The following is a 13457-nucleotide window of genomic DNA, read 5'->3' as shown; positions in this document are numbered from 1 at the left end:
TGATCATTTTGTGCCTTAAATCTACCAACCACTTCATGTTAAACCAGTGTAATTTCCCACCATGGTGTGCCAGCTTGTGTAAATGGGTTGCAGTGTTAAAGAATTAATTTCAGAATAAATATTGTCAATTACAACGTTGAAACATTAAAAAAAAATGCAATTTTTTTAGCAACTGTCACTGTCTCCCGCAATTTCAGCCCAACAAATAAGCTTAAAACATCGCAACTTACGTCACAATTTTTTAGAAAAGCTGCCGCGAATTCAGGCATTTTTGGTTGCAACAATCTCGAAAAATGCCCGCGAAATCCTGGAAGGACTGGTTTTAGTATTTACTACGTATCATACGTCATCAAGTGTATTGACTAGCCTCATGTGAATGGCAAATATCACATGCGTACCATGGTTTTCTCTGGTATTATTGGGGATATGTCCGACTGTGACTGACTGGCAGTGAGGAAGATTAATGATAAAGCCACCTACACTGATGTCTAATCTGTGAAGCTGGCACAGGCATAGAGCAAAGCAGCAATTACATCTCAAACACCTGGCAACACTGTGACAGTAGTAAGGTATCATCTCCTCAGACAGCTGTGAACATTTTCACTGGATTTACTGTCATCAACCGTCAGCTTTACTCTAAGGACAAGCAGACAGCACATGTTGTGGTTCCAAAAACAATGATTTGCAAGAAACAGATATACTAGTTGAAACATGCTGGAAGCACTCTGAAAACATGGAATGATGACCATAGTGTTCATTTTGTGATATTTATTAAGCAATTATTTTCAGAGCGAATTGTTTAAATTTTGCACCTGTAGTCTGAATGATAATCAGTACACTCTCAGCTCACATGGAGCTCTGTGAATGCATGTACTATTGAACAGCATCTAGCAACAAAAATACTAATACTTAATTTCTGGAGCAAAATCAAATTAAGCAGAGGTGTTGTTTTCGCCACAATAAGTCACACATCCTTCAAACATGAGTCATCTCAGTAACACACACATTCACTTACCCTGTCTACCATGAAATCAATTGCATCTGCCATTTTAGGGTCAACAGGTCCTTTAGCAAAGTTCCCCAGGACAATCTTCTTCAACAAAAAAGCTGGCATCAACCAGAAGCTGAGGAGAAACATGAATAAAATATGAATTAGAAACAGAAAATGAAACAGAAGAGAACGTGTCAAGTGTCCATTAAAAGAAACCTGTTTGCTGTCCACGTCTGGTTAAAGATGGAGGTGTCACTGAATGAATTACACAGTATCAGAGAGTGCACTCGAGGAGACTTGTGTGTGCATTCAGCAAACTTCTGAGCCAAGAATCCACCCAGAGATGCTCCGAACAGATGGACCTGAATATCATATGACATAGAATCATCATTAGATACAGGCAGAGTGGCATTTCAACAACATTTAGAGAAAACTGGCAGGGGGTGCTTAAACCACAAGGTGGCCCCTTAGTCCATGGAGCATTCTGGTCATTGGACGTACATGGCCTTAGGCTCACTTGATTTCAATGACCTCATTTTTTGTCTTATAAAAATCCTGTCTGTTTTGCTTGTGAATCATTTTGTAATGTCAGTTTAGAAAAGTATTCTATACAATCAGAATTATTATTATTTTAATAACTTGCCAAATGGGTTATTTATGTTCAGTAATCTCCTGTCAGATCAGACTGTCACTGCGGCTATAAATAATAGCCAGTTAATTTTTTCTGTTTTTGCATGTGTAGTAAACATGCTACTGCAGTTTTAACATGAAGCATTGTTTGTTTACATTGTAATCTACATTTCCTGACCTTCACTAACAGAGGCAGTCACATTTTTCTCAGCAGGCACAACCTTATGTCTACCTTACTAAGACAGGAGTTGGCTTTATGGCAATAGGATACAACAATCTTACTTTATCCAGGTGCAGATGATCCAGAAGCTTTCTGAAGCCATCACAGAACTCCATGAGGTCCCAGTACACTGGATATTGCAGCTAGAAACCACATCAAGAAGAGTCACGTTGGAAACTAAAGTACAGTATTAGCACGGAACACAGGTATTTAAAACAACTGAAATGGTCACCACAGACGTTCTTTTAAAAAATGCCTTGCAAAGTAAGTTGATGTTTTGATTTATACACGATCAGTCAAAAATTTGGACACATCTTCTCATTTAATGTTTTTTCTTAATTTTCATGAATTTACATTGTAGATTCTCACTGAAGGCATCAAAACTATGAATGAACACATGTGGAACTAGAAAAGCACTCGGAGAGCGCAGTACAGTGAACCCTCGCTATAACGCGGTTCACCTTTCACGGCTTCACTGTTTCACGGATTTTTTTAGTGCAGTTTTTTATGCTTTTTTGTGTTCTGCATCCTGATTGGCTATGGGACATTGACCAATGTGAACAGTCTCCGCGCCTTGTCTCCTCTGCCATACAGGCCAGCGCTGCCTGCTGGGAAGCGCTGGATCATTTCTCTCCTTGGTCTCCATGTAGTGAGACACCCTGAAAGACGGAGCCGACGGAGCAGCCTTATTCTTTTCCCCCGCCGTCAGCCGGACAGTGGACGTGGTCCCCAGCCATCTCTGGTCACTGCAGCCGCACTCCCCAGGAGAAAAGTGCCGGCGCGAGCCTTCCCCACCCCCGACTGCTCCAATTGATTCAGCCGGCCTGCTCTCTGAGGCAAGAGTACCGCCGCGGCGTCCACTTGGCTGCAGCTGCAGCGCTCCCCCAAGTGCAGTATTGTATAATATCTGTAAAAAATGAAGCTGACTACTTCACGGATTTCGCCTTTCGCGGGTTCTTTTTGGAACATAACCCCCGTGATAAACGAGGGTTCACTGTACTCCGCCAAGGCTGCTCAGTTAAGGTATCATTTATGACGGATGAAGTCTTTAAAAAAAATTTACCTTGTACTGAGTACAGGCATGTTTTATGCATGTGCATGTTATGTATGGATACCGAATTGCGTGTAAATTACGCTTGTCAAGGACTGTTGATCAGTTCATTTTTGACAAGCCTTTGTTTTGCTAGTGTGAAAATAACTGGTCCCTCCATGCTTTTATTTTGAAGGCATATTTTTAATGTTGTGAGCTTTTATTTTGTCACCATTCCAGCGGCACAGGAAGTGTTTATCTAAGAAGCGGTTTCTTGATATGATGAAGACGCCACCAAAAAGTCCCAAAATTCACATAAAGATGAAAGAAAACAGCTACATGCTGTTTCTGTCTAGCAAAGGATGTGTATAAACTTATAAGAACCTAGCTGCAATGGGGACAAGCTCTTATGGTGTTTCCTGAAGAAAGGAGTGAAGGACAGTAAGGTGAATTTGTGTTCAAAATAAGGCTGATGGCTGAATATAAATAAAGGCTTTGTGAAATATCAGGAGCTTCACCATTTTCTGGCTGGGGTTTGCTGCATAAATGACCTAAATATGAAGCAGGCGACAGGAATTGTTGGGACACAGAAGCACCCCACAGTTTAATCATTTGTTCCTTGTATGATTTACAACTGATAAATTACAGTCATTTTGGAGTAGGATCACAATCATGTGATTGTCAGCAGGTAAATGACACAGTGTTCACATCATGGTTACAGCGATGCCGTGCCGGCAGCTATATCTCCCAATGGGAAATCCTTAAAAAAAATCTGTGGACCCAGACTATAAGCCGCATCACTGGAAAAATCCAATCACTTGGTCCTTGTGTCATTTCTGATCTTCACTGAAAATTTCATTAACCCTTTAAGCTTCAGTCAATTCCAGCCGTTTTCAGTACAAAAAAATCGATAATATTCTATTTTTAAATAAAAAAATTACGAAAAATACGGGGAATATTGGACGCACATCGCGAGGTGCATTTCCTTGAAAATGACCGATTCGTGGATTTTATACCGACTTCAGGACATGTTTTGGACAAAATAGTTTACTGGCTTGTTTCGTCTGGATGTAAAAGGTTGGATTATGGCCGTTTTTTGTGGAATATTTTTTTCTGTGTGTAATAATGAACCCGGAAATGTGAGTCGCGCTGTGTGCGTTGAAGCCGTGTATAGAGAACGGATGGATGAATATTCGTTTTTGTCGGACAAATGTGTTTTTCTCACCCGCTGTGGTAATCGCATCTGAAAGTGGTTTATACCGGCGGATTCATGAGAATCTAAGCTTTCCATCGGCGTATAGTGTTTGTATAATCGTGTTTGCAGCCGTCGGACATTCTTGAAATTCCTATGCAAATTAGTAGGTGTACCGCCGGCGGTACACCTACTAATTTGCACTGAAGCGTAAAGGGTTAAAATTCATTAGTCTGTTTTTGAGCAATGTTTCACACAGACAGACAGATTTACAGACAAACGTACGCCGATCGTTGCATAACTCCGCCGTTCCTTGGCAGAAAAATTATGTAGTAAACAATAAAGTGTAAAACAAGTCTAAACATGCTTAATATTTTAGACTCTTCAAAATAGCTACCCTTGGCATTCTCTCTGTGAGCTTCATGAGGTAGTCACCTGAAATGGTTTTCACTTCACAGGGGTACCTTAGAAAACCGAAAATATGGATGTCAAATCAAAGCACTGCAGTCTTTAGCTGAAATTCAGGCAAAGTTAATAGGAGCCTCTTGAACCAAGTCAGTGTTTGAGAAGCGGGAGATGGCTGCAGCAGAGCATTGACCAATTCCTGAATAACCTTAAAAAACTCAGAAAGAACTACAGGGACCAAAAAAGATAGCTGGAACACTGTGGCAGTGGTTAAAAAAAAAAAGAAAAAACAAACAAACCAGAGTCCCCATTTTGACCTGCTGCATTCAGTGCTTGGCGATAGACCGACGGATCAAGCAACAGCGGTTTTGAACTCTGCCCTGGCCATGCTTGAGTTGACGCTCGACGAGTCTGCTGTGCAGACCACTGGTACTGATCCTAATAAGTTTTATTTCTCAAACACCCTGATGTTAGCCTACTATGAATACACTAGTTACAATAGTCCCACACCAATATTATGAATGTTACACCAGCTAATGTAGTATGAACACAGGTTCAGAGGTTGGCATTGACTATTGTTTGCTAGCAATGAAACAATGCCATAAAACCAGAGAAAAGCAGCAGCAATATTTCATGACAAGACCTGAATTCACAATTTCCCACATTGTTTCACAATGGCCCATTTAATCACATTACTGAACTATATGGGAATCATTGAATTTCCCTTGAAGTACCAATAAACTCTTATCTTGCTGACACATTCTAATTTATATGTTGATTATGTTTTATGTCATTAATACAAGTCTGATTCAAATGATCAAATTAACACAGTGAAGAAAAGATTACTTGTATTGTGAAGTTATTTTTTATAATTTCAAGGTAAAATGCTGATTGTTCTTGAGGTTTCAGCTTTGCAGATGTGGAAATTCAATACACTGATTTCTTATTCACAGACTTTTTGGTAGTTTTTTATTGTTGCTCGAATAAAATAAGGCATTTAGCACTGTTGGAAATTATTACAGGTATTTTTTGTGACACTTTCTAAAACTGTGTGGACAAAGCAATAATTAATCATTTAATGGATAAGATTATTTGTAATACAGAAGCTATCAATATTTCTTGTTCATTTTATTTAGAGTTGTCAGTCTTCGAGGATGAGGCCCACCTCCCAGGATTACTAGTCTACAGCTCTCCAGTCCCATCGTGCAGCTCATTCACGTCAACCTCCTCTCAACACACTAAACTGAGTAAGATTTGTTCAGGCTATGCTAACATCAACATGATCAATATGTTATCTTTTGACTCATCCTAAAATCGCAAAATCCAGCATTTTAAATTACACTGCATTGCCAAAAGTATTCGCTCACCCATCCAAATAATCAGAATCAGGTGTTTCAATCACTTCCCTGGCCACAGGTGTAAATAATCAAGCACCTAGGCATGCAGACTGCTTTTACAAACATTTGTGAAAGAATGGGTCGCTCTCAGGAGCTCAGTGAATTCCAGCGTGGAACTGTGATAGGATGCCACCTGTGCAACAAATCCAGTCGTGACATTTCTTAGCTTCTAAATATTCCACAGTCAACTGTCAGCTGTATTATAAGAAAGTGGAAGTGTGTGGGAACGACAGCAACTCAGGAACTAAGTCAGAAACTGACAGAGTGGGGTCAGCGGATGCTAAGGCGCACAGTGCCAAGAGGTCAACTTTCTGCAGAGTCAACTGCTGCAGACCTTCAAACTTCATGTGGCCATCAGATTAGCTCAAGAACAGTGTGCAGAGAGCTTCATGGAATGGGTTTCCATGGCCGAGCAACTGCATCCAAGCCATACATCACCAAGTGCAATACAAAGCGTGGGATGCAGTGGTGTAAAGCACGCCGCCACTAGAGCAGTGGAGACGTGTTCTCTGGAGTGACCAATCGCGCTTCTCCCTCTGGCAATCTGATGGACCAGTCTGGGTTTGATAGTTGCCAGGAGAACGATACTTGTCGGACTGAATTGTGCCAAGTGTAAAGTTTGATGGAGGGGGGATTATGGTGTGGGGTTATTTTCAGGAGCTGGGCTTGGCCCCTTACTTCCAGTGAAAGAAATTCTGAATGCTTCAGCATACCAAGACATTTTGGACAATTCCATGCTCCCAACTTTGTGGTAACAGTTTGGAGTTGGCCCCTTCCTCTTCCGACATGACTGTGCACCAGTGCACAAAGCAAGGTCCATAAAGACATGGATGACAGAGTGTGGTGTGGATGAACTTGACTGGCCTGCACAGAGTCCTGACCTCAAACCGATAGAACACCTTTGGGATGAATTAGAGCAGAGACTGAGAGCCAGGCCTTCTTGTGAATCAGTGCATGACCTCACAAATGCACTTCTGGAAGAATGGTCAAAAATTCCCATAAACACTCTCCCAAACCTTGTGACCAGCCTTCCCAGAAGGGTTGAAGCTGTTATAGCTGCAAAGGGTGGACCGACGTCATATTGAATCCTATAGATTAGGAATGGGATGTCACTTACGTTCATATGAGAGCCATGGGAGGTGAGCAAATACTTTTGATGTGACAGTGTAAGTGTGTTTATAGATACAGAAAATAATTAATAACTAATAATAATTTTTTTGGGTGCTTAAATGCAGGAACAAGGAAGCAGAATGATAATGTGGATCTGCTGCAGTATCTGAAGAGGTCAGAGGATTGGTTCTAAGCAGTGGTGTAGTCTAGTTTGTTCTAGTGGGTATACTCCAGGATCATAAACCAAAGGCAGGTCAAGTTCTCATATGTGAGCTCACACGTGCATACACGTGTACACGAGCACACACACTCACCCACACACACACACACACACACACACACACACACACACACACACAGCAGCAGCAGCTCCTTTATTTCAACCAAACTATCAATTAGCTAGTTATAGACGTAATAGTATCAGCAGCTCCTCTTCCCTGCCATCAGGTAGAGCTGATGTGGCCTCTTCATCAGGCTCCCTTTCCTACACGTTAACCTTAGCTCCAGCTATAGTGTTCCCTAAAGCAGCAGTATTCACAGGACAAGCAACAGGCTTATTAAAACACTGAAATAGTGTCATTTAGTTTTGCTTTCTTTTTGTTATTTTTTTCTCCAACGACTGGTGTCAGATCCAGACGCTGTGCCGATATGAATCCTTAACAAATCCGTGGATCCAAACTTTAAGCCGTATCACTGCTGAAGTCTAATCATTTGGTCCGTGTGTCATTTCTGACCGACCCTGAAAACTTCATTTAAATCCCTGAGTGCATCTGAGTGATGTTGGTAACAGAGGAAAGAGTCACACACGCTGATCGTCACATAACTCCGCCGTGTTCTTTGGTGGAATAATTAATCTAATTTACCTCATTCTTTCAGTGCTCTAACGGATCTGGATGCAACAGTTTCCATCATGGTGTTTTGTCTGGTCTGTTGTCCGCTCAGTTCAGCTGTTCTTATATGTTTCGTGTTTTTAAAAAAAAAGTGTGTATCAATCCATGATTTTTTTTTCTTTTTTGTATTCCACCACAATATTGCACAGTTGTAAAACAGTATAGCTCCGCTTTGGTGAAGAACATCACTGAATAACTGTTTATCACGGTCTTCAGCAGTAATTTTTGTTGGTAAATGAGAGACATTAGTATCGCACATGTCTGCATCTTCAAACCATAAACAAGGAAGTGAATTCGGTGACGTACGTGCATTACGTTTGCGCAGGGAGCTGCTATGATTGGTGGAACTCACGGGAGGCGGGCCAAAATTGCGGGAAAGTTGCGGTGATTGGACAAAATTGCAAGGTCGTGCAAAATTCGCGGAGATTAGTTGATTTCGCATGAATTCGCGCGATCGCAACATCGCAAATTCCTGGAGGGACTGTGTAATGGAGGATCATATCTTGAGGAACCCCTCATCCAACCAGCAGAAGACCCATTCAGCTGGAGGCAGGCCAAGGCCTCAGTCTTCCCCACCTGATGAGGGTGATGGAGGAGAGACAACTTCTTCCATCTGAGAGCATCTTCTTAAAAACACAGCAGATATTCACTGAAAGAAGAAATGGTATCAGCCCATCCAAGCTCAGCCATCTGATTTTTCTGAATGCCAACCTGCACTGAGGACATTTATACGGACTTAACACGGAGTTTGGTTCTGTTTCTTTTCTGGTTCTGTGGGTTCGTGTGCAGAGTTTTCTTCATTTGTTTTTTGTGCAAAAAAGTTTATTGAAATATTAAACAAAAGTAAGAATGCCTATTTTTGTGACAGAGCAAATGCACAAAATGAGGCAATTGTAAGGCTTCTCACAAAAACACTGAATGGAAAAGAGTTTGTCAAAACACAAATGATTCATATCTGCCAGGTTAGGCGAAAATATGAGGCTAAAAATAATACTAAATTAGGAACCGTTTGGGAGCCAAAAGATCCAGCTCTTCTTTGGAAGCCGTGCCAAAAGCTCTCTGAAAAAAGCCGAACTTCCATCACTACTGTCCTCCTCTCTGTCCCTCATCACGCAATTGGTTTTTGAAGGCAGAGCTGCAATGCAATGCAGTGACTTCACTGGCTGAATAGTGTCACGTGGGATGGCTGAACTCGTACATAATTGGTCTGTGTTTTTGAGCTGATAGACCAATTACAAACACTGGAAAGCTGTGCCAGCAAAATAGAAGCGACCTGTCAAATTTATACCCGTATAGACGCCGTCTGGGTCCGGATCCGGACCTCGGTCCGTCCTTTAGTGACCCTGCTCTCAGCCAGAGAACCCTCTTCTTCTAAGCCAGGGGTATTCAGCTAAAAGTCAATGAGGTCCAGTCCCCGTGCCATACAACTTCACCGCTTCCTAACACAGAGAAGACTAATTTATGAACGGGAAAGTGAACGTTATGTCAAAAAAGCACACCGATACGTATCTTTGCGCATTTTTAAGTGGTTATTGGGAAATTCGGGACCTTTTCTAGTGGGTATACGGCGTATACCTGCGTATCACGTAGACTACACCCCTGGTTCTAAGAACAGATCAGAAAAGACCAAGACCTGGCCACTGCTATGCTCCAGAACATCCAAAGGACGGATGACAATTCCAGCACCATGGTTGCACTGGTGGGAATGCATGGTGTCGGTGCTGGAGGGGCTGTCCCAGAAATGAACTATTAGTTTAAATCCTTTTGGTTTTTAGTCTTTTAAGTTCACTTCTTTTGTATTTATATTATATATTGTGTGAATAAAAAGAAATTTGTGATGAGAGATGCATGTTTTGTGTCATATGTTGTTTTGTACTAGGGTTGCACGATATTGGAAATATGTGCAATATGCGATATGGATGTCAAGAACTGCGATATTGGATATTTGCGCCGTTGTCAGTTGTGACAGCCACTTGTTTCTCTTCTTGCAACCCCCAGTTCGTCAATACATCCCGCAGAGCAGCTGCTATATTTTCACCGGTGTGGGAGTCGGGAAAGTAGGAGACTTCTTGGCAGCGTGTTTTGAGTTCGAAGTCGTTTGTGAGAAAGAGAACAAGTAAAATTTATGTAGGGCTCAGTAGTACGACTGGACCAGAAATCTGTGGTGCTTGCAAAGAAATCCACATTATTAAGCTTTGCTTTTACAGACCCCAAGCACGCCTCGCACATCTACGGAATGGCAACTTGGGAAAAATAGTTCCATTGCACTTGGTATCTGCGGTCGAATTCTTTCAGCATATCCAAAAAACCTTCTTTGCACACAACATTAATGGAGAGTGTGCATTTCACGATATAATATGTAATGGCCGCAGTTAAACCTAGGTGGCGCTTGGAAGTTTTTTCATATGGCGTAACAGAAGAAAAACTTTCAGTAATTGTTGTCTGTGAGCTTGCCTTTCATTCGTCTGCCTTCATCGGAGTAGCTTGTGGTGTTTTAGATTGTAAGAAAATGGCATACAGTTCCTTGTGGTTGTGTTCAAGGTGGCTGTACAGATTTGTAGTGTTTCCTCACGACGTAGCCACAATTTTTCAGCATGATTTGCAAAGTACTTGCGTCTGTGACTCGTCCTGTCTCCTAAAGCCGTAGTACTCCCAAATTTCGGCGGTGTGTTATGCTAGTCATGCTTTGATACTTTATGTTGTATCCTACCAAACTGAACCATTTTTGAGGACCAAATGATCTCTCTTGACCAGAAAATGCCTATATGAAAAGCTCGTCTGAATAATTTTTTCACATATTGAGAGGTCTGGTATACAAAATATATGAGACCTATACCTTGCTTGAGGCTCAAGATATTATGTACTACATACATATTTTTAGTCCTGAAAATTTCAAGCAGATATCTTGAGAAGTTTCTGAAATATAAAGTTGTGAAAACTGAAAAAAAATTACAGACGGAAACTTAAAAACATGACCCTTGCCCCTTTGTGGGCCTGTAGAACCATGAGGATTGGGTTTAGGACCTCAACATTTTGGTTTTCCCAATGAAATGTACCAAAGAATGGTAGAAAAAAATATGAAGCAATTTTGAGGTGGTGGGTGCAACCACTTTTCTGGATTTTTGTCTATTTGGTATGGAATGACCCAATAACAGTATATTTTCGATATATCGTGCAGCCCTATTTTGTACTGTTACACCAAGCTAGATAGAGAAACTGTAGTACTGCAACAGATATGTTGTTGAAGTGTGCTTACATGACATGTCTACATACACTACTCACAAAAAGTTAATCAATTTTCAGGTGAAATTTATGGTAAATGTAAAAAGTTCATGCTGTAGTGACATATAATCAAAGTTGGGCACTTAATAGAAGCGTGCAATTGTGATTTCCTCATCTCTAACAATTTATTGAAACGAAAGCTAAGCTTCCACGTCCCCAGAGCTAGTCTACGCCACCAGGGGGCGGCACGCCCAGGCGCCCGCTCCTGCCTACTGCCCGGTGAGCATAGCACCCGACCCCGACTTCCTGCCCTGTAGGTGGTGGGTCCACTGGGCGGTGGCCCTGTGTTACTTTTTCGGGCTTTGCCCGACCGAGCCCCACGGGACCCCAAGGCTCGGCCACCAAACGCTCCTGTACGAGCTCCCCCCCAGGTCTGGCTCCAGGGGAAGGCCCCGGTTTCCCTATCCCGGGCGAGGTAGCGGCTTTGCCTTTTATTGTTCTCATCAAGGTCTTCTGAATCGCTCTTAGTCTGGTCTCTCACCCAGGACCAGTTTGCCTTGGGAGACCCTACCAGGGGCTTATGCCCCGGACAACATAGCTCCCAGGATCACCGAGACACTCAAACCCCTCCACCACGATAAGGTGGCGATTCGACGGGGGGCCGCTCCAAGTCCGAGGCCATGGTTCTCTGCCGGAAACCGGTGGAGTGTTTCCTCCGGGTTGGGGGGGAGTTGCTTCCCCAAGCGAAGGAGTTTAAGTATCTCGGGATCTTGTTCACGAGTGATGGGAAAATGGAGCGGGAGATGGACAGGCGGATTGGTGCGGCGTCAGCAGTAATGCGGGCGTTGTACCGAACCGTCGTGGTGAAGAGGGAGCTGAGCCGTAAGGCGAAACTCTCGATTTACCAGTCCATCTACGTTCCAACCCTCACCTATGGTCATGAGCTTTGGGTAGTGACCGAAAGAACAAGATCGCGGATACAAGCGGCCGAAATGAGCTTCCTCCGTAGGGTGGCTGGGCTCAGCCTTAGAGATAGGGTGAGGAGCTCAGACATCCGGAGGGAGCTCAGAGTAGAGCCGCTGCTCCTTCGCATCGAAAGGAGCCAGTTGAGGTGGTTTGGCCACCTGATTCGGATGCCTCCGGGGAGACTTCCTCTGGAGGTTTTCCGAGCACGTCCGTCTGGGAGGAGACCCCGGGGCAGACCCAGAACTCGCTGGAGAGATTATATATCTCGTCTGGCCTGGGAACGCCTCGGGATCCCCCAGGAAGAGCTGGAAAGTGTCGCTGGGGGGAGGGACGTTTGGAACGACCTGCTTCGCCTGCTGCCCCCGCGACCCGGCCCCGGATAAGCGGAGGAAAATGGATGGATGGATGGATGGAAGCTAAGCTTTTATATCACTCTGCTTTATATCACTCAGGGGGGTGTATTCTGGTACCAAAATTAATATCCGGATACCACCGTAGCGAACAAATATTCAGATATTTGGGTCCAGCTCTAATTTTTAAATATGGTCAAGAACAATTCTTCATGACATTAACCTGAACAATTTATATGTGATATGTATGATTTTTTTTTTCAATCTAATTCAATTTTATTTTATTTATGATTCACAACATATGTCACAGCACTTCACATACACTGAAAAAATGAATGATGGAGGGTTGTTCAATTTACAAATATACAACATGTATATATTACATAATTGATTTATATTTCTCTTCGAAACATGATTAAATCTTGTAGAAGTATTTAAATCTTGAGAGATTTAAAATCTCCATGTCTCAGTCATGTTATGAAGAAACAAAGTAGTTATGTTTCATCAGTCAGAAATGGGAAATCCCGCCTCCTGTGGGCAGGGTCTAGAACAGAAAAACTGTGGCAGTGGACTTTCCATCTCCGCCATCTTTTCCCTCGCCATGCCAAAATTTGGACAGCTTTCCATCTGGTAAAGGTAAGTAAAACCTATCAAATATCAGTCAGAGTTAGCTTGTTTCTCGTGCATAGTTTTCCAAAGTTTTGGTTTTTATTTGGTAAATGGTTGTAGCGCTTTTATCCAAAGCACTTTACATGATATGTCACATTTACCCATTCACACACTGATGGCGGGAGCTGCCATGCAAGGTGCTAACCACAACCCATCAGGAGCAATTAGGGGTTCGGTGTCTTGCTCAGGGACACCTCGGCATGAGCACGACGGGCCGAGGATCGAACCGGCAACCTTCCAGTTACAAGACGGTCACTCTACCCACTGAGCCATGCCGCTGGTAATATCAAGCAAAACCGAGTCAGGCTTTAATGCTAACGTTTTCTATCATTCGCTGGCTATGCTAATGATAGCGCTCCTTAAATATCATTTGTAACATTAGGTG

At 42.7% G+C, this 13457-nt stretch overlaps 1 protein-coding gene across 4 annotated transcripts in view; it reads right to left on the bottom strand.

Annotated features, from left to right (window-relative positions):
• spg21 (SPG21 abhydrolase domain containing, maspardin) overlaps positions 1-13457 on the bottom strand; it is a 123368-nt gene that overhangs the window by 66057 nt on the left and 43854 nt on the right. For all 4 annotated transcript variants that reach the window (XR_007939199.1, XR_007939200.1, XM_051942695.1 and 1 more), the window contains exons 4-6: positions 1904-1984; positions 1208-1353; positions 1016-1124 (exon numbers count right to left, since the gene is read on the bottom strand). Coding sequence is in view for 2 of the 4 variants with exons in the window: in XM_051942695.1 (XP_051798655.1) it covers positions 1016-1124; positions 1208-1353; positions 1904-1984 (336 nt within the window). In the remaining 2 variants the exon portion in view is untranslated. The remainder of the gene's footprint in view (positions 1-1015; positions 1125-1207; positions 1354-1903; positions 1985-13457) is intronic.

This window comes from Acanthochromis polyacanthus, chromosome 2 (assembly GCF_021347895.1).
Source record: "Acanthochromis polyacanthus isolate Apoly-LR-REF ecotype Palm Island chromosome 2, KAUST_Apoly_ChrSc, whole genome shotgun sequence".
NCBI lineage: Eukaryota > Metazoa > Chordata > Actinopteri > Pomacentridae > Acanthochromis > Acanthochromis polyacanthus.
This window is presented reverse-complemented; position numbering and strand designations above follow the sequence as displayed.